The 25,769-nt window shown below is 39.9% G+C and overlaps 1 protein-coding gene across 2 annotated transcripts; it reads right to left on the bottom strand.

Annotated features, from left to right (window-relative positions):
• Positions 1–633: 633 nt before the first annotated feature.
• On the bottom strand, positions 634–25,610 carry LOC117306929 (neural Wiskott-Aldrich syndrome protein-like). Of its 2 annotated transcripts, XM_033791507.1 has the most exons (13): positions 25,580–25,610; positions 25,262–25,450; positions 24,153–24,287; positions 22,584–22,676; positions 20,257–20,356; positions 18,611–18,682; positions 13,156–13,284; positions 8,037–8,166; positions 7,214–7,256; positions 6,680–6,824; positions 4,839–5,377; positions 4,325–4,433; positions 634–2,865 (listed from the first exon to the last, which is right to left on the bottom strand). In XM_033791507.1, exons 2-13 carry the CDS (start codon positions 25,370–25,372, stop codon positions 2,804–2,806), a joined length of 1,668 nt encoding a protein of 555 aa, XP_033647398.1. In that variant the 5' UTR covers positions 25,373–25,450; positions 25,580–25,610; the 3' UTR covers positions 634–2,803. The 2 variants fall into 2 exon arrangements, with proteins under 2 accessions (XP_033647398.1, XP_033647399.1); XM_033791508.1 differs by lacking the exon at positions 13,156–13,284.
• Between the last annotated feature and the right edge of the window lie 159 nt (positions 25,611–25,769).

Raw genomic sequence — 25,769 nt, 5'->3', positions numbered from 1 at the left:
GTACTCGGTTCCTCCATTGGTTCTTCATTTCCCATTTGTTCCTCCATGGTTCCTCCATGGGTCCTCGGTTCCTCCATTGTTCCTCCATGGTTCCTCTATGGACCATCCGTGGTTCCTCTATGGTTCCTCCATGGTTCATACGTGGCTCCTTTATGGTTCCCCTGGTTCCTGGTTCCTCCATCCTACTCGGTTTCTCCATTGTTCTCTGTGGTTCCTCCATGGTTCCCCATGCTTCCTCTTTGGTTCATATGTGGCTCCTATGGTTCCCACATGATTCCTACATGGTTCCTCCATGGTTCCTATGTGGTTCCCTCATGGCTCCTACATGGTTCCTCCGTGGTCCGTCTATGGTTCTTCCATGGTTCCTATATGGTTCCCCCATGGCTCCTACATGGTTCCTCCGTGGTCCGTCTATGGTTCCTCCATGGTTCTTCCAATGGTTCCTCCATAGTTATTGCCACGCATGGTTCCTCTGTAGTTCCTCCGCGGTTCAAACAGGATCTGAATCAACAATTTTCAAAATGCTCAAGCTCACAGCAATAACAAATACAATTTCTTGTTTCTTCCCAATCAAATTCTCCAGAGTAATTTGAAGACATTAATTTTTTAATTTAACACATCAAAACACAAACATTATATTCAACATTTGATTCTCTTTATTGAGGTTGAAAATGTATTGCCAGCATGCTATCTTGTGCAATCAACTTAACTTTGCAGGAGATTTTTCATTCAAAGTAAGAAATACAGTATTTTGAAGTATAATTTATATAAGCTAGTTCCAATACATTATTAGTTTAAAATTGTTTTAAATCAATAAGGAAAAGCTTAAGTTTTCCTCAATCGATTGTTTTATATAGACTTTTCTATTCAGCGTTATAGCCCAAGTTTTTTTCCAACAAAGGTTAGAAAACTATGGGAAGCCATCAATGCAAAGCAAAAAAAGATAGCCACAGTCTGTAACAACTATACACAAATAGTTATTCAGAAATAGTGGTGAATTGGGCGAAAACAAAACAAAACAACCAATAAAAGGAATTATAGATGTAAAATTTGCATCGGGAATAAAGAATATTAATTTTGGTATCACCCTTATACATTGATGCGTGTAAGCATTGTATACTCAGTACTTTCGCAAGTCCTTTGAAAACAAAATCACTGGTATTTTTCCTCGGAGGGGTTTCGAACCCATGATCATTGCAATTCTAGAGCAGTGACAATCACAAGATGTATTTATTTAATTTTTTGAAAATTTGCAAAAATGTTGAATTTAATCATACTCTACATAGCTTGATTGAATGTTTTGCTAATATTCGTCTGTTCTTGACGACCAGCACAGGGGTCGATTTCACAAAGAGTTAGGACTAGTCCTAACTTTAGGACTAATCCTAAGAGATATGAAAAACGCATGGCTAGTCCCAAGACTCGAGATAAGACTAGTCTTAACTCTTTGTGAAATCTACACCAGTTTGTTTATCAAAGGCATATAGTGTGTATGTAAAGCCCATTATACAAACTGACCAAAATAACTACAGGAACTTTTTAGTATAAGATAAATATTTTTTTCTTTCTATAACTTGCATACGTTCATCATTTATTTTTAATAAAAATATCTTTTCCCAAGTGCAAGTGGTCTTTTGATCTTACTTAGATTTTATATGAACTCAAAAATGTGTGTACAGCTTAGCTTACAGACATCTGTTTATTTATAAAAGTTACTGCATAAACAAAACTAGTATATCATATTTTTTACTTTGTCTCCATTCAATAAAGTAATGACCCATACATTTATATTTGTTTTAAATTCTGTTATTAAATTTCCAGTAAAAAACAAAGAACACTGAATGGGAGGTTTTGCCTCTCTGTATAAGGACATTTTGGCAGTGTTGCTATTTTCATAAACTAGACAAACTGTTTTTTATGCAAATTCAACACTTTTAATTGTGGCAAATCTATTAAAACTTGGCTGTATTAAAGCAAGGTCCAACTTGATAGAGCTTCTTACACGAAAAGAAGCTTACCGGCCATAACATTTTTCCCAATAATTTTTCAAATTGTGGCTGTTATCTTGCTCCTTTGGTTTTTTTTATTATTATTTAAAAAAGGACAATGTTATGATAGCAAATGTTATCATCAAGGAAGACACTTCTCCAAAATCAAGAAAATTCAAACTTTGTTTTTTTTTATACAAAAGATTAGCGAAAATTAAGTGCATTATAATTCACCAAACAACTGCAAATACTATAACCTTCTGGTCAACAAATTAAATTCATTATTCTTTTCTTTGATCAACACTAAATTATTTAGTATTCTTTAAGATTACAATAACAATCTGTATTCACAATCTGTATTAGCGTACATGCTGATAGATTGTACATTGAATGTTTCGGTGAGTATTCATTGCGTTACTCCAAAGTTATCCTAGTGTAAGCTTGCACACTTCTCACCGTGTTTATAACGGACGTTCAAACTTGTTAAAACTGTCTATGGTAATTATGAATATAGATAATGGGTGCGTTTGATTGGCTTCTCCGGTTCGACCCCGGTCTGACCCCGGTATGTTCGAATAGCTTTGACGTCATTCCTGGGGCTCACCGGGGTCAGCCCCAAATGCCCTGCTTGTGGAACGGGTCACTTGGGGCTGCCCCGACTGGTGCATGACGTCACCACGAGAGGGCGAGTATCGTTTGTTTAGGTCTTGTCAAGATGAGCCCCCCGGGGTTGACACAGGGAAGCTAATCGAACCATCCCTATATAAGTCACTACGGAATGACTAAAGAAACCCTTCATCTCCTCAGCAAGGTTATCACTCCCATTCATCATCATCGTCAAAATCATCCACTTCATCCGAGTCTTCTTCACTGTCATCTACACAGGAAAAAAAAAAGAGAACACAATGTTATATAATATCAACAACTCTCCATTGCTTGTTTACCAAGTAGGATGTAATGCTAACAATTATTTTGAAGAACTACCAATACGGTCCAGTGCCTTTAAGTTAGAGTTAGTTTTATTAATTTTACATAGTTCCGTTAAAACATGATTTTTGTTTGACGTGTTACAAGCGAACTAATGTTGTGATTACAAGAAAGCGCTGAATCACATTGCCTTGAGGGTTATATTCATCCAATGTTTGCGTAACCACAGAAGAAGAGCAGAGTACACTGTTTGGAACATCCAGACCACTCAGAGTCAACTCAGAGCCAACTCAGAGCCAACTCAAAGCCAACACTCTTCCAAAGAGACATTTACACATGGTTGTACCCGCAACTATGTTTTTACATGGCCGTAAACCTCAGAAGCAGTATCCCCCTGGAACCTGGTTGGTGAAGACCATAGAGTTATATATAAGAACTAGAGGGCGCACTGGCCTATATACGCGACCCGGCATGCGCGCAAGTTGACAAAACAGTCATTGCTTAGCGTGTAAGTGCGTGTTCAATAAACACAAACTCCAACGTGTGTTTCTTACTCAATGCGCGTACAGAATGTCGCGCGCGTGTCTCCTTGCGGTCCCGTCGCGTCTGTCCAAGCAGCATCACCAGTGCGCCCTCTCGTTCTTAAATATAACTCTATGGTGAAGACCTAGAGGCGGCTCGAGGACATCTTGGCTCAAGCAACTGGGTCCAGATGGCAGTCTTCAGTCTTCAGTGGGTCACTCCTTCTTGCAGCTTTGAAGGCTAAACTGGAAGGTTGGTGGCCAATGACCTATCAGCAGCGGGTGCAGCAAGAACTCAAGGTGCCAATCGTAAACAAAAACTCAATGGATTTGCCAAATAAAGGTGGAGATACAAAGATGTGCTGGTGGTGCTGGTGAAACAAGACTTCTTAGGCTTGGTGGTGGCCAACCTCCCTGATGGATAGAAGAGCTGCTGAGTCTGGAACATAGCTACTAACCGTGGACATAGGAGAATCAGCGCAACGGACCCAAGCTGTCTATGCCTAAAGAGTGAGTGAGTAAGTATCCACAACTTTACTAGCTAGAGTCTCCTGACGATGACTAGAGCGAGCTAGTCGAAACGTTGAGATCATATTTCGACAACCGACGTCGCGGTAGTGCAGTTAATTAAGATCCTATAAGCTAAAGTAGTAGTCCCAGCCTATTTTCTAAACCTTCCGCTCAGGTAATAGTTAAAAAAACAGGACAGTTCTTTTACTGAGAAGTCTTCCGAACAATCTGATTAATCTGCTCCGTGGTGGTAGAATATAGAAAGAACAAACCCTACCTGGCAAGTACATACACAAATGGTGTTATCGTAAACCAAATATATATAGCTATAGTTACTTCTTCTTTGCGACACCATGCAAAGCTTCAAACATCACTTACCCGAGTGTATAACTTGCTTCCTGGATTGGAGAGCGTTAAGTAAAGCTAGTCCTAAACCATCTTGAGGGGCATTCGGGGCTACTTCAGACTCGCGCTCCGTCGCATCAACCTGTGGACAGATACAGAATAGAAAATTGTGGCTAGGCAAATTGGTGACCTTTAACTTAAAAACTTATGGTCAACAGGTACATTATGGGTTGAATCAGGACCGAATGGCTCAAAGCACTTATTTCTGCAGGTACATTCTTGGGCCTTATTTGCAAAATTTCAAAATGGCCGCTTAATCCTATAGTTATAAGCAGTTATTTTTGTACAAAACTTTTATTTGAAAGCCAAGTCATTTTGAAAACTGTACTTTGGAGGTTTGCTCTGATCGTCTCATTACATGGTGTTACCGCAAACCTTTCTATATCGTACTCAAAGTTGTGTCGCGACTCGTACTTATTTCGTGTACATCCGGGCCATTTTATGGGATACAATGTTTTTACACTGACTCAAGGAACTGCATCCTTGCCTTTTTCAGAGCCTTTCCTCCTCTGATCTGATCCAGTAGAGCTCCTCTTCCAGTGCTGGCAGGAGCAGGTCTCTCGTCCGGTTCCACTCGCTTCAAAGAAATACCCTTATGGATGTCACTAAGTAGCCCTCCACGACTATTACCACCACCACCACCACCGCCCCCACCACCACCCCCGCTTACAGGAGGCGGGGGAGGCATTGCACCCATACCAGGTGGAGGGGGTGGGGGAGGGGGTGGGGGACCTCCTCCTCCTCCACCTGATGGTATAGGAGGTGGTGGGGCAGGGGCCGCAGCAGGGCGTGAGTGATGGTGCATGCTTGGTGGAGGCATGGGTGGAGCTGCCATTGGGGGCGTAGGGGGGAGGGCACGGGAGGGTGGTGGGGGTGGAGGCACCCCGCGGTATGATTGCGAAGGGGGAGGCGGTGGTGCAGGACCACGGCTTGGGGGTGGTGGGGGAACCCCACGGTTTCCCATGGGTGGTGGAGGAAGTGGAGCGGAACTGCGAGAGGGAGGGGGAGGGGGCGCCTGGTTTGTATCTTGAAAGGAAGAGAGACAAAGAAATAACAAAATGCAAATTTAACACAATAAAAGTAAAAGTTTGTGAGCTGAATCAACACGAATCTAAATCAATAATCACAGTTTCAAGAATCTTGTTTACTCCTATGAAACCACATGAGATCATTTGAACGGAACTGTTTTAGGCTTCAAATCTGTTGAGAAATCTACTTAAGAGTTGAGGTGGTTTAAGACCCAGTAAAAAGTTGAAAGCACTAGGTTGAGCACTAAGGAGTTGAGTGGTTTCAGACCCAGTAAAAGAGTAGAAAGAGTAGAAAGAATTGCTTTATTTTATTTTAAGAAGCCGACTGTGCATGTTATCAAGGCATTTGGCCTGTGGAATTATTGTAAATAAATAAAAGTGAAACTAAAGAAGGCGTCCAATCAATAAATATTTCAAGACTGGCGTTGGTTCTCACACCGTCATGCCTAGAGCTAAATTCTCAAAAATTAAAAGACACACCAAGCTGGAGTCGATTTCACAAAGAGTTAGGACTCGTCTTATCTCGAGTTAGGACGAGTAACTCGTCCTAAACTCGTCCTAACTTAGGATTAATCTTAAGGTCTGCATGCTACAATGCAGGGTAGGGACTCGTCCTAAGTCCTAAGATTAATCTTAAGTTAGGAAGAGTTTTGTGAAATCGACGGCAGGGCACATAATTTGGATGTCATTGGATGAACGTGCAAATTACTGGGAAAATGGCATGCAAGTCTGGCTTTCCACTAATTAATCTAGACCCAGAACCTCCAAGGTGTTACAATTCAGATTTTCAGACTCTGTGGCCCTTTTCAGACCCAGGGCTTTGGCTTGGGATTCGGCTCAGGCTAGCTTTGCTCCAAGCTCGTTTGGACAATTGCACTGGCTTTTCGTGCACGCTCAGGGCTAAAGACGAGAGGACGGAGCCTGAAGCCACATCCAAAGCCGAAGTTTCAAAAAGCTCCTGTGTATCACCAGGAACATAATTTTTTTTAAATACAGGGGAAGGTACATGTAGTTCTCTCTGCTCTATCAGCCATGCTTCGGACTGATGATCCCAAGCCAACATCCGTATGGACTGTAAAAGGGGCAACCCTGTTTCAGCCCTAGGAGTAGGTGGCAATGGCCTCTGGAAAATTTTTTTTTATAGCACACACCTTGAAGTGGCCTACAGGCCTTGTGCATCTAGCAATGTGCTTTACTTCTTAAAAATAAAGCATACAATTTGGAAGGCACAAGGAGGTTTGAGAAAATCCTGAAATCAGTAAAACAAATCTTGAGAAACACATGCCTGCTTTCTACTTACCGGCAAGGTTTTTGATGGCCTCGAAACCACCATGTTCCTCCACAAAGTCCTTGATGAACAAGGCTGTATTCTGATCCTTTAGGTCTGCATCCGACACACCGATTTTGCGAAACCAATCTTTGAGGACTGGATCCATCTCTTCAACCTGTGGTACAGAAAGATATGATAGTTTAGATTAAACCCTTATCCCTTCTAAGGGAGCAGTCGATTAGCTTCCCTGGGTCGACCCCGCAGTGCTCACTCGGGTGAGCCCCTGACTAAGAGCTAAATGAACGATCACTCACCCTCTCATGGTGACCTCATGCACCACGGGCCAGCCCCCAAGTGACCCACTCAAACAAGCAGGGCACTTGGGGCTGACCCAGGTGAGCCCCTGGAATGACGTCAAAGTTATTTGAAAGTACACCGCGGGCAGATCGGTAAAGTCTGTCCCTAGCCAAGTTGGTGGAGGTACCAATGATAAAATATCTGGGTTTGAGTCCACTTTCAGCGGATTATTTATTGTGAACAATTTATTGATTTCAAAGTACTTACATCAAAGCCCTTTTCAGGATCCCATCCAACATGGCTGACATGCCTGCAAAGGAAGGAAAACACAATTAGTTGAATTTTAGCAGTGAAGGAAGAAAAACAAATATAAGTATTGTTTGAAGCTTTGCATGGTGTGGAGAAATAAGAAGAAACTTTAAATAATTAGTAAACTTGCGTGTACAACCATGTGTAAATCTCTTTTGTGTGTGTGTTGGCTCTGAGAAGAGCCGGTTTGGTCTCCGCGTTTCGAAGAGTATACTCTGCTCGTCTTAATGTTTTATAGTTTCTTCCTAGAAAACAAAATTAGTTGAATTTTTAGCCTTCCAGAAAGACTCTGCTAGGGTCGAAACGTCAGGCTTTTACCTTTTTGTGTACCCTTTTGGTAAGCAGTTTGCTACAAGCTTATAAATTCTATAATCTCAAAGTTAAAACTTGATTTACATAATGTAATTTAAAAGCAGTGCTGTTTAAATGACCCCAAGATGTTTTTGAAAACTTATGAATAGTCATAACTTCAGGCTTTTAATTTTTTTCTTTTTTGCAAACAATTGATCCTTCACAAAATTGAGACTTGATTTACGGAATGTCATTTAAAACCAGTGCTGTACTAAAGGGCAATGTCATAGATTTCACCAAACTCTTCCTAACTTTGGGTTTATCTTAGGACGTAGAACAAGTAAAGTTCCAAATGTAACCATAGGCGTTAGGACGCATTGAATCCATCCTACATGTATGTAAGTTAGGACGAGTATTCGGCCTAAGATAGGATTAATCCTAGCGTTTGTGAAATCGGCTGCTGAACCTTGTAAATATTTTGAAAACTCACTTGAAATCTTGTGGTGTTCCGATGTCGGCTTTGGTAATCTTTCCTTTCTTACCCTTGTCCTTCTTCTTGTCCTTTTTCTTGCTCGTAGATGTGTCGATTGTTGTTGGAGAGGAAGGTTGCGCATTGCTACCTAATATAGTTGAATTGAGGTTAGGAGGAATATGGTATTAGAATTTGAGGTGCCCATGAATGGTTCAACGAAACCACAAGATTTCTGGATGTACATTTCTCACTGTAACAGTCAATCCCTACTTCAACTTGGGGATCACTAGGGCCCAATTTCATAGAGCTGCTAAGCAAAAAAATTTGCTTAGCATGAAATTTCTTCCTTGATAAAAACAAGATTACACCCAAATTTTCATGTGGTACCAATAACAAACAATAAGCAACAAATGGAAATTTGGTTTGAAATCCTGTTTTTATCAAGCTATGAAATCTCATGCTAAGCAAATTGTTGTGCTTAGCAGCTCTATGATATTGGGCCCAAGTAGGTGTTTTTGCTGATGATATGGCCAATTCTGGCTTCATTAGCCATGATTTTAAAGTTGAGAACATTGAGTTTGGTTATGCAGCCAGTGTTGTAGCCACGGTGGGCGGTGGTGGGCGGTGGTGGGCAGGCTTGCCAAGGACTCCGAGCAAAATACTTTGTGCAGCCCAGCACAGATTTGCCCAAGAATAAATCAAAATATTGTCCCTCATTGATCTGCCACACAGCTAATGATAAGGAGTAACAAGTGGCAGAGAAAGAACACAGTCAAAAGGCCAATCAACTTATTGCATGGCCCCATAACATGAACAGTTTGGAAACATGGCCTCATGCCTGAAGCTTGCACTTCAGCAATAATGACCTCATAATAGAACGATCCATTAAGCTCCGCCTCACCATTGCACAACCAAAAGCATGCGCCTATGCTTGGTGCGCGCGGCAGAGTTGTGGAGAATGGCATTGGAGAGGCGCACGTGTTTTTGCTTACACATGCGCCGTGGGTGGCGCCTAATGGATCAGTCTATTAAACATGAAAAATGTAGATCCGGACGTCCTTGTGGACTTCAAAAACATTTGATTAATTGCCCACCACTAGAATTGGTAATCTAGCAACAGACACAAACAAAGCTGCCTTTGAAAAACTGAAGGAAATAAAAGAAGAATGTATTTCAACTCCACAAAGTCATTCCAATGATAGCTCATTTTTGCCATGCTTGATTTTCTAAGCTTGCAGTCATTTTGCAGATGTACATTTGCAGCTGAAACAAAGGTTGCCTGCTTTAGAGCGAGATGACTATGAAATTGATTGCGAGATAGAACTCATTAATAAATCTGGCAGGCTTGGCACCAAGAAAGCAGGCTACAGCATTTTAAGAAAGAATGAGATAGATAAATACAAATTCAGTTTCCACAATTTCTGCGTCAATTAAACATTGCTGAGGACTACCACTGCTTTTGCATCTAGATAGAATTTTGGTTAGGGTTGTTGTTAATACACTGTGACTGCAATAGAAGGGAGAATGATGAGGATGTCACATCACAAGATGGGGAGACATCTTAATACTTTACTAAAACTACTACAGGTTTAAGTCATTCTCTCTCAAGTAAAGCTAATAAAAGGCACTATACATGTTTGCTAATTACTCAAAATTATTAGATAAAACCTAACTTGGTAATGAGCAACGCAGAGCTTTTAATAGTATAAAACATTGTGAGAAACAACTTCACCTGAAGTAACATAGTTTTTGAGAAATAGGTAATATCTCACTAAAATAATAAAAGATTTCTGGCCAGAAGCCTTTTATTCCTATCTGAACTATTTTAGTAAAGTTCTGTTTCCCTCCCTGTTCTGGCCAAACACACAACTAAAAGGCTTCTTAATTAGCCCTCTGCTGTTGGTGTTAAATAATCTTTCCATTTGTAAAAAAAAATTAAAGAAATCAAACACAAAATCAGCGTTCATTTGTGTTGACATTTGCAGTTTCATTGTATACAACTCCCTTTTTATTTTCTCGCAACGGAAAGAAGACGTTTGATCTGCATCAAGGAAAAGAAGTATTTTTGCTTAAGTTTAAAAAAGAAGAAGAAATTTATACATGTTACAGGGCAAAAAAAGAAAGACTTTTCACTCTTCTCAGAACATTCAAGCATCTACTACGCCACTCCAACAAACACACACACACATTTAAATAACAGTTGACTGACACTGACAGCATGCGAGCTAAAAAATACACGTAGGTTTCTGAAAAAGAAACGCACTAATTGGTTAGTTTGTTTAACAGCTGGTATTTAGCAACCAATTAAAATAGCAAAATGGATGGATTCCAAGTCAAAATTTAAGTTCCCCAAAATTTCTTTTTTCAACGTGCATGCCAGCTATATAGGTATAGACCAATAGCAATTGCAACAGACATTTTGTTTTAAGCAAACCATACCTCAAAAACCTTCAACTTTAAAGGTGCACTGTCACATGATCACAGTGAGACTGTGGCCAGACATTTAAATCTGAATTCTCACCCAGTAACCATGGTAACCGCATACTGAGCCAGCAATAATAATGGCGACGCCCTTTAAATCCTCTGTTGCGTGAGAGTTCATATTACTTTCATGTCCACCCACAAGTAAACTTGGTTCCATATATTTATATTGACCCATTTCACCTGACGTTATCATCAAAAAAATCTTGAATGCGCCATACTGGTGGGCAATTTCACTGTACGTTTTTATAAATAACTGTATAATGTGCTTTATGCAGTGAAAGTGCGCGTTTTAGGCGACGCGGCATTAATACACGTAAACCTAACTGCCACCAACATGGTGAGCGCGATTCAGTCATCGCGTGTGACGCGCGTCCAAGGGGTCAATATAAGAACTAGAGGGCGCACTGGTGATGCTGCTTGCACAAGCGCGACGGGACCGCAAGGAGACACGCCCGCACCATTCTGTACGCGCGTTGAATAAGGAACACAGGTTGGAGTTTGTGTTTATTGAACTACTATACTAGCAATACATGTATATACTAGTAATAATATAATTTATATAGTACTAGTAATTTATACTTCAGCTTTCAATTCACACCTTCCCTCAAAGAATTCCAAAAAATATAAAAATATATAAGAATATGGTTTTGAGATACAAGACCTGTGATCTTGTGAAGAGTTACATGAAACTCAAACCCGATCTATTTGATTGACCTATTTACTGTGGGTAACACTTATTTCACACAATAATTTCTGATGTATGCTTCAGCTTTGTGTGCTCATTGCTTTCTTTTGTACAAAAATGATAAAACGATAAGGAAATACAAAAAAAGAATAATAATAAAAATCCAAGGCATTTTAGATGGTATTTTAGCCGTACAGAATTTGAGAAAATGAAAATTTACTACGCATTCACGACCCTCTCAAAGAGAAACAGATTTATTTAGCCTGGATAAATTTGTCTGGCTTCTTGTTAGTGCCTATCTTTTTTGAACCCCTTCAGTTTTGCAGGATGCGGCTTAAAGGCAGTGGACACTATTGGTAATTACTCAAAATAATTATTAACATAAAACCTTTCTTGATTACGAGTAATGGGGAGAGGTTGATAGTATAAAACATTGTGAGAAATGGCTCCCTCTGAAGTAATATAGTTTTCGAGATGGAAGTACTTTTCCACAAATTTGATTTCGAGACCTCAGATTTAGAATTTGAGGTCTCGAAATCAAGCATCTGAAAGCACACAAATTTGTGTGATAAGGGTGTTTTTTCTTTCAATGTTATTTCACAACTTCGATGACCGATTGAGCTCAAATTTTCACAGCTGGGTTATTTTATGCATACATGTATGTTGAGATACAACAACTACCAAGACTAGTCTTTGACAATTACTAGTGTCCACTGTCTTTAAACCCATTGCAATAATAAATAGAGAAGGGTTACAACTGTAACTTGGGCGTTACAAAAAACAAACAAAATTTGTTATACTGCACTACCGCACAATGTTAGTTGATTGGAAGGAAGTTAATGCATTCCATAATATCACCATGCGCTTTAAGGAACACTGGACACGAAAAAACATCGGCAAGAAACAGAGTCAGTTCTAGGGAACAAAAGACATGCTCTGAGCCTGTTGCTGCATGAGGCACACTCTTAAATAAAAAGGCAACCACAAACAAACTGCTGGCGAGTTTGAAGTGGTTTTTTTATAGACCGTTCCACTAGCCCGCACGTGCAAGTGCTGTACGCTGCTGTGGACTGTGCCGCCATTGCTGGGTCGCGGCAGCGCGATGTTTTGTACACGGACACATAGAAAACTTTCTGTGAATTTCAACGATTTACACAACTTTTGTGACAGGAAGGCATGACAATTAACGTAGGGATGTATACAACACTGACCAGAAATATTAACTATTAATCAAAAATGTCTTTCCTGAAAACTGAGCAGACAATAGGTGAGTAAAGCGTGATAGACGTGAAAACTGACTGGCAAGGTATGTTGTATCAGCAAAGTTTTTTGACAGAATTTTCATTATTTACATTCTGTTTCAAATGGTTGAATAATTCCATAAGTTGTCATTCTGTCCTGTCATGGAAAGTGTGTAAATCATTGAGAAAGAAACTCAATTTAAGTAAAAAGTTAAAGGAACACGTTGCCTTGGATCGGTCGAGTTGGTCTTTGAAAAGGGTTTGTAACCGTTTGTTATCAAATGCAGATGATTGGGAAAATATTTTAAAAGTAGAATAGAATGATCCACACAAGTATCTCTCGAAATTGCGTGGTTTTCCTTTAACCTCGTCGACAAACACGGTCGGCTATTATGGGAGTCAAATTTTTGACTCCCATAAATGGCCGACCGTGTTAGTTCGCAAAGTAGAAGGAAAATGTGTGCAGCTCATTGTATTCTACTTATAAAACATATTTCTAATCATGTGCAAAATATAACTACGGGTACAAACCCTTTTCAAAGACCAACTCGACCAATCCAAGGCAACGTGTTCCTTTAAAAAGATGAGGATCTTGCCACGTCTTCATGTACAAAACATTGCACTGCCACGACCCTACAATGGCGGCGCGACCACAAGCAGTGTGCAGCACTTGCGCGCTTGGAATGGTCCATTTATAGGGAGGGGAAAAAAGGGGGGAACCTATTACCACGAGGGGAGTGGGAGTCGCTGGTAGAAAACCGACGTTGTTTCTGGCGGTAAGATGGTGATCTGCTTTGACTATGTAATCTGGTATCGGAATGGGAAACCGGGACTGCTGATGAACTTCTCCTATTGTCTAATAATTTGTGAGAAAAATGATGGTCAAGTTTTGTCTTATTGAAAGGTAGGGTCAACGGTATTATTTATAGACAATATAAAGAAATATATATGCAATAAAAAATCACATGTGAAAGTTTCAGTTGAAGAAAGTGTCATTTTGCAGAGAAAACAGAAAAGAAACGACGAATTTACAGCGTGTACTAACTGCATCTCTAGGCATAGCATTCCAGAATGGACACCAACCGTCAGAATGTGAGAAATGGTTCATCCCATTGCTTTTACTGAATTCTAATCAAGGGGCATTTTCGCAGAATGCTAATAACTAACACTGTATTGGATACAACAGATTCCATTAGTACTTTTCTAAGCCACAAGAAAGAAACAGAATAAAAATATAATCTGTCTGAATGAAAACATAGAAAGCATTAATAAAGCATTAATAAAATTACGTTTTAAAAACTACATAATGTGGTGATTTCTATAAATATACAAATTCTACAAATATTGACTGCCTCGAGTGCTATGGTTAAAACTCTGACTCCCTCGGTGATCCCCGGACCGTTCCATTTTCCCTCGGCGCACGTGTTAAAGCAGTCAGTATTTGTTTTATAGCACCCCAACAGACTATTAATCAACTTCGTACACATAACGTTCGGTGCGCGTTTCAGATACACAAATGCACAACTGATTGGGTTCGAGGTGGGTAAAAAGACGTCTGGGTACTGCACGCCAAGTGATAGTCGTCGGACTTTCACACACCAAACGATGCACTATCACACGGCCATCGCCATTGTAAAACTAAGACATATCATGTGACGCACTCTAAACCAATGAAAAGGCAGAATATTTGTTAGGGGTGTCATAATATAAAACATTGTGAGAAACGGCTCCCTCTGAAGTAATGCAGTTTTCGTGAAGGAAGTAATTTTCAACGAATTTGATTTCGAGACCTCAGATTTAGAATTTGAGGTCTTGAAATCAAGCATATGAGAGCACACAACTTCCTGTGACAGTTTTTTTTCTCTTTCTTTCATTATTATCTCGCCACTTCGACGACCGATTGAGCTCAAATTTTCACAGGTTTGTTATTTTATGCATATGTTGAGATACACCAAGAGAGAAGACTGGTATTTGACAATTACCAATAGTGTCCACTGTCTGTAAGAAAGACTCTCTGATGATGGATAGGTCAGGCCGTTAACTATTTCTCGCATTTGAACCATGTATAAGTAAGTATATTTGGTAAGCAGTAGCAACAGCTAACTCTATTTTCTCCCTAATGAATATCACCAAATGGAAATTATCAATATAAACCACAAGGGAAACTGACTGGGTAAATTTTTAAATGATTTTGGCGATGTTGAACAAAGAATTGACGAGAGTGAGATTCGAACCAATGACCTCCGGATTAACAGTCCAGCGCTCTACCAACTGAGCTATCTAGCCCTATGTTGGTGGTGTCCCTATTTTGTCAATATCTTTGTTCGGACACCGCCAACATACATGAAGGGCTAGATAGCTCAGGTGGTAGAGCGCCGGCACGTTAAACTGGAGGTAGGTGGTGAATCCCACTCTAGTCAATTCTTTGTTCAACCCCCAAAATCAAATGAAAATTATTATAAAAATGTAGTGATCCTACACTTAAGGTACTTAACACAGGGGTAACGCATTTAGCCAATCCTACGAAATATGCTTAAATCACATTAATAATAATAATAATAATAATAATAATAATAATAATAATAATAATAATAATAATAATAATAATAATAATAATAATAATAATAATAATAATAATAATAATAATAATAAGGCTGTACTGAAGGACTGCAGGAGCAGAAAGACTAATTTGGCAATGGCGTGGATTGACTACAAGAAGGCGTATGACATGGTATCGCACACATGGATAATGGAATGTCTGGATATGGTTGGAGTGGCTGATGCAGTAAAACGTCTTTTAGGTGAGAGCATGAAGACGTGGCGAACAAATCTGACAGCCAACGATGATAATCTGGGCAAGGTATGCATAAGAAGAGGTATTTTCCAAGGTGACTCTCTGTCTCCGCTGCTGTTTGTTCTTGCGATGATGCCCCTGTCGATGATTCTAAGGAAGGTGAGTGCAGGTTATGTAATGAAGAAGGACGGATGTAAGATCAACCATCTGCTTTTTATGGACGATTTGAAGTTGTTTGCGAAGAATGAGGCCGAGATCGACTCTTTGGTGCAGACCGTCAGGATTTTCAGTGATGACATTGGGATGCAGTTCGGTCTGGAGAAATGTGCTTCAATGACCATGAAGAGGGGGAAGAGGGTACATTCCGATGGCATTGCTCTGCCAGATGGTGCACAGTTGAGGGCTTTGGGTGAGGAGGAGAGTTATCGGTATCTTGGTGTACTTGAATCGGACCATGTCCTTCACAAGGAATCAAAGGTAAGGCTGAAGGCAGAATACATCAGGCGTGTAAAGAAATGTTTGAAGTCTAAACTAAACGGGGGGAACATGATTAAGGCGATTAACACATGGGCCGTGTCTTTGATGAGGTACAGTGCGGGTATTGTCGAGTGGACTAAGGAAGATCTAGATGTCACTGACAGGAGGACAAGAAAACTAATGACCATGCATGGCATGCTACACCCGCGGTCAAATGTTAGTAGACTCTATCTTCCGAGGTCAGAGGGCGGAAGGGGGTTGCTTAGCGTGGCGGACAGTGTTAACATCGAGTGCAGAAGCTTGCATTGTCATGTCAGGAGGACCGAGGAGAGCTTGTTGAAAGTTGCACAAAGGTACACGAGGGCAGACGAAGTTGGGCCGAAAGAGTACAAGAGGGAAAGGAAGGAGGAAAGACATCAAGATTGGAGGAACAAACCACTTCATGGCCGGTTCTTGAGGTGTACTGAGGAAGTGGCCAGCAGCAAGTCATGGAATTGGTTAAAGAGTGGAGAACTAAAGAAGGAAACAGAGGGCTTGATTACTGCGGCGCAAGACCAGTCTCTAAGGACAAATGTAATGAAGGCAAGGATAGAGAAAGCAAACGTCTCTCCTATGTGTAGAATGTGCAATAAAGCAGAGGAGACTGTATTTCATATTGTTAGCGAATGCAGTAAGATGGCCCAGACGGAGTACAAAGGAAGACATGACAAGCTGGCCAAGGTGATTCACTGGGATCTGTGTAAGAAGTATGGTGTCAAAGTACTTGCGAAATGGTACGACCATGTTCCGGAGAAAGTTGTAGAGAACGACCAGGTCAAGATCCTATGGGACTTTAACATTCAGACCGATCATGTTATACAACATAGGCGTCCGGATGTTGTGCTATTAGATAAGACGAAGAAGATGTGTCATCTCATTGACATAGCGGTGCCAGGTGATATAAGGGTAGCTTCGAAGGAGATGGAAAAGATCGAGAAGTACCAGGACCTGGCCAGGGAACTTCGTAAGATTTGGCAGGTAAAGGTAAAAGTAGTCCCCGTGGTGGTTGGAGCACTTGGCACCATTCCCAAAGCACTGGGGAAACATCTAGATGAAATAGGGACAAATGTGAGGGTAGATCTATTACAGAAGGCAGCGCTTTTGGGAACAGCGAGGATCCTGAGAAAGACCCTTGAGATCTAAGGCTACGGGACGTAGCCCGGCTCGAGGAGTTACCGGCACAAAGGAAAATGAGATCTTTCTTTTGCATGCTGTGATAAAATGAAATAATAATAATAATAATGCATTTATAATGCGCCATCTATCTAGTGTACAAGACCCTATTCCGAGGCAAATACCATAGAGCATTGGCGCGCATGCCTCACAGGGAATTATTTGTTACATGACATTCTGAGTAACTGTTTTCAGTCTCTAGAAAAAATTCACCTTCTCTGAACAAGTCTGAGCGACCGTTGAATTTACACTTGTGTCCTTCAGCAAGGCACTTCACCATAATTGCTTCTCTTAACCTAGGTGTATAAATGGGAACCTGAGAGGGGCTGATATAGTATCGGGCTGGATTGGTGCACCCTTGGTGCTTATTTAAGTAGCTTGGGGTTGTATGCTCCCCAGGGAGTTGAGAAAGTAAGAGATAGTTTGACAATGATGTTGAAAAGCACCCTGATCCATATACTTGGATGCACTAGTTACGGGTTACACCAACCTAACACTCTTTATTGAAAAAAGACCATCTATTTCAAGAGGAAATAAATCCAGTTTTGAGTTTTGGCCGAAAGTGCCTGGTTTATGGCTCAGGATTTTGGAATATTGTTTTGACTTGTACATGTAACGAGGAACAACACAGTTTAAATTTTGACACCGCAAAGCAAACTTATAGCTTGCATCTTCGGATTGAACAAATATCCTGTACGTACTGAGGTCGAGTTCACACAGATAGTCCTAGCCGAGGACTAGTCCTAAGAGTTATTGAAAACTTACGGCTAGTCCTAAGTTAGGACAGGTAACTTGGCCTAACTCAAGATAAGACAAGTCTTAACTCTTTGTGAAATCCACCCCAGGTCATGGTGGCAATTAATGCTATGGCGTTTTACACTTAACAAACGCTGAAGCAGCTTAAAGCAATTTGAAACTACTGCTGTAGCAGACATGATCTAAAAGCACAAGCACCTGCAACCGCAACTACAGAAACAATTGGAACTTAGGATGGATGCATACATGGTAAGAAGTGTCTGTTACATTTATGTTATAGTTTTTCTTACGTCCACATTCTAGAAAAATTTACTTCCAACAAAACACATTATCTGTCTCTTTGTCCAAAAAAAAAAGACCATGGCTTCATAAACAGTGACATATATATCAGCAACGAGCCGCAGAGCCACCATTTCCATACAGTTGAACCGAGGAAAACTAAAATCTTCAATCTAGCGGAAATGGCACTGCAGGTATTTGAGTTTTGGTAGGATAAAAAGGGGGCACCCCTCAAAACTTGTTCAGCTGGGTTGTTGAGGGAAAAACACTGATTTAATGTGGTAATATTTTTACAAATTTTACGTTTTTTTGCCACCCCCTCCCCCCAAACCAAAATATTGGAATCCTTCAAAGTATTGGAAATGTTCCTGCACCAATAAATTATCTGCAGGATAACCTGTTCAATTTACAGAATCGTCAAAATAGGACTTTGAAAATATGTCCACAGGCTAAACCTGTTGATTATTTTGATTTTTTCGACCCAACTTGAAGTGCAAATTTTTGACAAACACTTGTTGCAGGCACCGCCCCTGATGCCGATGGTTCGAAATTTGAACTACGCAACTTGTTCATCCTAGATAACATTAAGGGGTTTTGGCATAAAATGATGATACAAATAGTTAGGCTTTTTAATGCGAGCTTGATAAAAGCAGGTGTTACTTACTGGGAGCAGGCAATGGAGGAGCAGCGCTTGGGCGGTTCCTGGAAGGTGCGGGTGGAGCTTGACGTTTCTTCTCTGCAAATAAACAACAATAACAGCTAATTTAAATATGTAAACAGACACAGAGATGTATTTAGTTTGTTTGTTTACTACGATGATAAAACCAGCAAAATCCATGTATATATGTTTGCAAATTACAAATAATATAAAAATTGCACAAAACGTAATCCAAACTTAAAAGATTTCTGCAATCCTACATCAAAGTTTCCATGGGTGCATGTGCTGCACACGGCACAACCATTGATTGGACGCTGGCAGCGCAAGGTTTTGTACACAAAGACATAAGAAAACCATTATCTTTGTAACTTTTTATGTGTCTTACTCAATAATTTACACAATTTCCAGACAAGACAGTATTGCATAAGGATGTATGATGATGTGATGCTAGAGTGCATCTTTCAGTATCCTTAAGCGCAAACGTATCCTTGCGCGCAAATGTATCCTTACGCATACATGGACTGGTCCATTGGACCACCGGAATGTTCAAAATGCCATTGCGCGAGTTATCACGTGTAGAAATGTTACCGCAGTTTGGCACAATGTCGTGGTCCAGTGGAAAGTGGTGGTTAACTGGATTGCGAGCAGATGCATGCAGGTTTGTTCCTTTGCACATAAAATGTGCTTGATTTTTGAGAAGTTAAGTCTATCGTTGTTGTATAGTGTTCTTTATCATGATCTGCCCTTTTATCTGTCTATGGATCACTTTTTAACTTTGTATTTATGCCAACTCTTTCTCTATTGTATCGTTTAACCCCTTTTTAATGTTGGTAATTTATACATGTATTGGTGTGTTTTTTTGTTAGCAAAAAGGTCAAAGGAGTTTCCCATGCAGGGACAATAAAGTTTTATTGTATTGTATTGTATTGTATTGAATTGTATTTTATTGTTTTGTACTGTGTGCGTCATCCAGAGTTAGCTGTGAGTCCCCTAGTTCTCTGGGAACCCATCGATGGAAACAAGAGCAGGGGAGCAGGAGACTAACATTCGTAGATCAGCTGAAGAAGGACGCAACTCATCAAGAAACAACTGAGCTTAAGACGCTGATGCTGGACCGGGATGCGTGGAAGGCGACGATCAGAGTCTCCCGAGAAGGCGTCGGCTGAAGACATCCTCTCGCTAAACTAGTATTGTATTGTATTGGAAGTGTCATGGCCGAGCGGTTAAGAGCACCAAATTCAAACTCTGGTGTTTCTGATCAGCAGAGTGTGGGTTCGAATCCCCGGCCGTGACACTTGTGTCCTTAAGCAAGACACTTAACCATTGCTTCGTCCTTCGGATGGGACGTAAAGCCGTTGGTCCCATGTGTTCTGTTATGCATGTAAAAGAACCCAGTGCACTTATCGAAAAAGAGAAGGGGTTCGCCCCTGTGTTCCTGGTCTGATCGGCAGCAAATTGCACCACAGCACCTTGTAAAACATTACATGGTGCTATCAGAATAAGGTCTCATATTTCAAACGTAGTCCCACATCAGGCAGGAAATACTGTATGTTACAGCGCCAGGAGCCTCACTGTGTGACGGACATGTGCGCTATATAAGAAGCCACAATTATTATTATTATTATTATTATTATTGTATTATAGGAACTTACCTGCTCTACGATCCTGCTTAGCCTGAAGCTTAGCATGAATAGCTTGTGAGAATTCACTGGCTTCAGATTCACTCGCAAAGTTCAGGGCTGCCCAGCATTTCTAGAAGGGAAATAATATACAGATTTCCTTTTATTAAAACGACAGCTAAAACAAATTCACCAACTTTCTTAGAGTCCTTCAAAAATTATCTCAAGGATTTGATTGATTTGGAAGGATTGAGGCAGGTTTTTTATCCATCTTTACGAGGTAGTAGGAATCCTACACAACAATTAGTATCAGTTGATTTGATGGATTGAAGGCAGTCGTCTGCAATTAAAAATCAAGGGTGGGGGTAGCTTAACATTTATAGCTAACAATAGATACATCCATAGTTTAACCTTGTACTTAGTTAATTATGGATACACCCAATAAAGGTAATGAGATGTGAGGAATGGTTTAAAGGCAAGGTGTACTTTTGGTAATTACCCCACAGGTTAAAGGCAGTGGACACTACTGGTAATTACTCAAAATAATTGTTAGCATAAAACCTTACTTGGTAATGAGTAATGGAGAGCTTTTGGTGGTATAAAACATTGTGAGAAACGACTCCCTCTGAAGTAACATAGTTTTCGAGAAACAAGTAATTTTTTCACGAATTTGAATTTGAGGTCTCGAAATCAAGCATCTGAAAGCACAACTTCGTGTGATAAGGGTGTTTTTTCTTCCATTACTATCTGCCAACTTCGACGACCAAATGAGCTTGAATTTTCACAGGTTTGTTAGTTTATATGCATATGTTGAGATACACCTAGGACTGGTCTTTGACAATTACCAATAGTGTCCAGTGTCTTTAATGACCATAATAACTTACTTGGTGAAGACCACTTACTTGGTAAAGAGCTATTGATTATAAAACATTGTTAGAAATGACCCCCTCTGAAGTAAAGTACATGTAGTTTAAGAGAAAGGGTAAGTTTTCACCCAATTTGAATCTAAGAAAGGTTTCGTGCCTGATTCTTAGGCATCTATAAGCACCCAATTCTATGCACCAACAGTGTTTTTTCGGTCATAATTTTCTTGCAACTTCAATGACCAATTCAAACCCAAATTTTCAAGGGTTTGTTATGTTATGCATATGTTAGAATACATCACGTGAGGACAATGGTCTTTGACACTTACCAAAAAGTGGGTCCAATGACCGAGGATGGTAAAACAAAATGTAGTAATTATACTTCACACAAATAGCTTCATATCCTACTTTAATTTAGAATACTGGCTTCAAATTTCCAAGTAATCCTTATCAATTAAAAAGGAAGCCCTCCATTTGTTAATAATTTGTTTAGCGCCAAGCATGAGTCAGTTGGCTTTGCAAGGGGATTGGCTTTCCCGATAAGTACATCCACAAAACGGAATTAACCATTTCCCATCCCTGCAATTGACATTTATAGAGCTGGAACCTAATTTTTCAAAAGGGCTCGCCCCAAATCTGCTTTAAAAAGAAAACAATGCTTTTCAAACAACTTTCTGCTGAGCAGAAATGAGCTGGATACCAGTCACAGCTGGTACCCATGACATGGCACTGTGATTGAATTTAAAAATGGACCATATGCCCGCGGCCAGTGGGTTTTAGCGAAGGCCAGTGGGTTTTAGCGAAGGCCAGTAAACTCAAGAATTTACAAGTCCAACGATCTTGTGTTTTTCAACTGAAATAACAGAAACAACTTATGTTCAATTGTTGACTTTGGGTGTGATAAACTACCCTTTCAACTCTATGAGTAATCAAGTATACTTTTAAATTACCATTTAGACAAATGACATAAATCCTCTATTATTTGCCTTAGTTTGTGTTCCTATAAAAGTAGTTAAATGCATGTTAAACTGTGCCAGTGATAACTGTATCTTATTATGAATCTAGTCCAGAAAGCACTTTGAGCTACTAAACATTACAAGCCCTGTGGTCTTATGGATTTTGTCTCCCAGGGCCCAATTTCATAGAGCTGCTTAAGCACAAAATTTTGCTTAAGCAAAAAATAACCTTGCTTAGTAAAATCAGATTACCGGCCAAGACGCCGCTCAATTGTTATGCTAAGTAAACAACAGCTAAATACCAGTCACAAGCAATGTATATGACATGAAAAATTTGCCAGTAACATGTAAAAAATAAGCGAGCTATTTTTCGTGCTTAAGCAAATTTTTTGCCTAAGCAGCTCTATGAAATTGGCCCCTGGTTTTAACAATAATTCACTTCGTGGTAACAACATAAGTAATGCTACAGAAAAGTATGTATACATCAATGCAGAGAAGCCAAAAACCTAAAGATATACCAAAGAGACTATACAATACTTACGTCTGTTGCAAATGTATGAAAGAAGGGCTTGTTACTGATGACATTATACTTGAACTGGTTGTACAGCTCTTGCTCCCATACCTTCTGATTTTTCTGTAGAATTGAACGGTGGACAAATTGTTATTGTAACAGTTTTGGAGACCTCTAGAAAGACTCTGCTAAGGAACAAATGTGAGGGACAATTTTGAGTTAAAGTTATTTTGCAATAGAAGGGCCATGCAGCAGGTATCAGGCTATCCTTGTTAAAGCCATTGGACACTTTCGGTAGACCTCTAGAAAGACTCTGCTAAGGAACAAGTGTGAGGGACAATTTTGAGTTAAAGTTATTTTGCAATAGAAGGGCCATGCAGTAGGTATCAGGCTATCCTTGTTAAAGCCATTGGACACTTTCGGTAGACCTCTAGATAGACTCTGCTAAGGAACAAATGTGAGGGACAATTTTGAGTTAAAGTTATTTTGCAATAGAAGGGCCATGCAGCAGGTATCAGGCTATCCTTGTTAAAGCCATGGACACTTTCGGTAAACAGCATTAAAGGCAGTGGACACTATTGGTAATTGTCAAAGACTAGCCTTCACAGTGTATCTCAACATATGCATAAAATAACAAACCTGTGAAAATTTGAGCTCAATCGGTCATCAAAGTTGCGAGATAATAATGAAAGGAGAAAACACCCTTGTCACACAAAGTTGTGTGCGTTTAGATGGTTGATTTCGAGATTCAAATTTGTGGAAAATTACTTCTTTCTCCAAAACTATGGCACTTCAGAGGGAGCTGTTTCTCACAATGTTTTATACCACCAACCTCTCCCCATTACTTGTCACCAAGAAAGGTTTTATGCTAATAATTATTTTGAGTAATTACCAATAGTGTCCACTGCCTTTAAGGTATCACAACTTATACATAAAAATAACAAACCTGTGAAAATTTAGGCTCAATCGGTCATCGGAGTCGGGAAAAAATAATGGGAAAACGCACCCTTATTTCCGCACGTTTCTCCATGTCATGACATGTGTTTAAAATAAATCCGTAATTCTCGATATCGAGAATTGATAATTGTTTTAATGTTTTCTCAAAAAGTAAAGCATTTCATGGAATAATATTTCAAGAGAAGTCTTTCACCATTACCTTCTGTAAACCCTGTAAGTTATTTGTAAATCTGTGAACTTTTATTTTTGTTTCTGTTCCGAAAGTGTATAATGGGATGGCTTTAATGTTGGCACTGTTGAATGATAGACAACTGCTATTTGGGCGGGGCTTCAGTCATTGATAATCCATGTTGACAATATTGTAATGGGATGCCCATGACATTTACATTAAGTTACGTTTGTTGACTCCAGCTACCTACATTATTCATGGTTACGGCTAGAGCTGTGTATTAAGACAGTTGCAACATAAAGAAACCAGTTTTCTTTGGTCACGTACATTTTGATAAGATTTTGACAAGTCTGGCAACTTTTTTGGCCAAAATGCAGCACAATCCAGTGGTCTAGCACCCCCGGGTTTGTTTTTCTTCGCAAGTTGTCACAACTCTCTCAGGTAACAACTCTTATTATGGCCTCTAGTCTCACCGTCATATCAAAGATCCTGATGTAGTACGAGCGTTTGTTGACGTCTTTTATGAAGCATGCAACCCCACAGTGCTTCTTGGTCCAGTTGTTTGGGGGCTGAGCAATGAATAGTTGTACGACAGTCGTCGCCACAGCCTGTCAATAGACAAGTTTCATTATTGTTATGCTTCGTTTTTAAAACGGCAAGGGCACCAAGTCATTTTCTCCTTGGTAAAGGGTACTTCTAGAAACTAAAGGGCACCCTATTAGAAGCATTTCGAAGGCACCAAGGCAATGACCAAGGGGCTCGCAGGCAATCGCATCTGTTGCCTCCGAGAAGTACCAGGCCTGGAACGGCACCTGAATACTACTCGCGTGCTAAAAAGTATGTAATTTCCCCAAACTCAATTAGCTAAAGAAGAGGAAGCCCATCATATAGAAGGTGTTGATGTTTTGGACTCGGGCAATGCATTTACAATAACAGGATTTAAATACATAATCATAGCACCATTCCATTTCAACTGTGGCACGATGGAGGAAGGAAAATGCATTTCCTTCTTCCATGGACAGTGGCACTATGCACTAAGTCTAAATCCATCGGATGCACAAGCAACAATAGAAGAAAATAATGGCATTTACTGAACTACTTTGATTATAATAACACAGCCCCCTTTTAAGTTTTAGGCTTTAAGTTTAATACAGGAGATGAATGAATGAAGAGCCACTGGCTGGCTGGAAATTGCAATTTCCTGCCACCGCTTTATCACAAATTTTTACCAAAAAAGAAATATTTCATTTGGTTGAGTAAGTTGGATACTAAAATTCATAATAAATGAAAAAGTGGTGGCAGGATACGGAAATATGTTTCGATAGAATCTATCAATCATCTATTAAAATCATGCATATTTCAAACAAATTCATACATGAAATTTCAAACTCCCTTTTACTTAATTAATTATTATAAGTATTTACCAATCCAACCTCTCGTCTCTAATGATGAGTGATACCTGCACTAGCACTACATGACAGTTCAGAGTTTACATCACCCATGGGGGCCATGGAATAAATCATCACCACACGACATCACCTCTATTTACAAATTCAACAAGATACCTCCAAAATTCACTTACCACACACCTCCTTCCCATAAGGTTAAACACCTGGTCATTTTCGGACTGGCTAAGTAGTTTAGAGGGTCGATTATTTTGGGCTGCATTCTTTCGCTGTTGAGTGTTCGCCATTTCGACTGAAGCGAAGGAAGGAGCACAGGAGGCCGGTGAGTCGTAAAAAAACTGGGGTGTCCTCCCCTACCTCTGATTCTGCCGATAAAAATTGTAAAAAGAAACGATAGCACATCAAGATAATAGTCAATTTTTGCTACAATTCATTTTAAGAAACAACTTGTCATTTACTAATTAATTGGGGAAGTAAATTAAGTCACAACTCACCACAACAACTCCGGAGTCAAACTGCTGACAATTACAAACTGGTGGTACCAAATTTTCTCCTCTCTGTTGAACATTTACTTCCGCGAAAGACCTAGTCTCCGTATGAGGTTATTTTATGTAGGTTTCTTGGCAGGTATGGCTATCAGTTTGTCAATCATGCTTGAAACAAGGCTAAGGTCAAAGTGCACAT

The sequence above is a fragment of the Asterias rubens genome, chromosome 2 (assembly GCF_902459465.1).
Source record: "Asterias rubens chromosome 2, eAstRub1.3, whole genome shotgun sequence".
Lineage (NCBI taxonomy): Eukaryota > Metazoa > Echinodermata > Asteroidea > Forcipulatida > Asteriidae > Asterias > Asterias rubens.
The sequence above is the reverse complement of the archived record's forward strand: the minus strand, read 5'-3'. Positions and strand labels throughout refer to the sequence as shown.

Coding starts and splice junctions, on each gene's coding strand:
- LOC117306929 (XM_033791507.1), bottom strand. CDS start 25,372: ATGGCGAACACTCAACAGCGAAAGAATGCAGCCCAAAATAATCGACCC. Junction 18,683..20,256: donor TAAGCAGGATCGTAGAGCAG/GTAAGTTCCTAT, acceptor GTTTATTTGCAG/AGAAGAAACGTCAAGCTCCA. Junction 13,285..18,610: donor TCCTCCATTGCCTGCTCCCA/GTAAGTAACACC, acceptor ACAAATTATTAG/ACAATAGGAGAAGTTCATCA.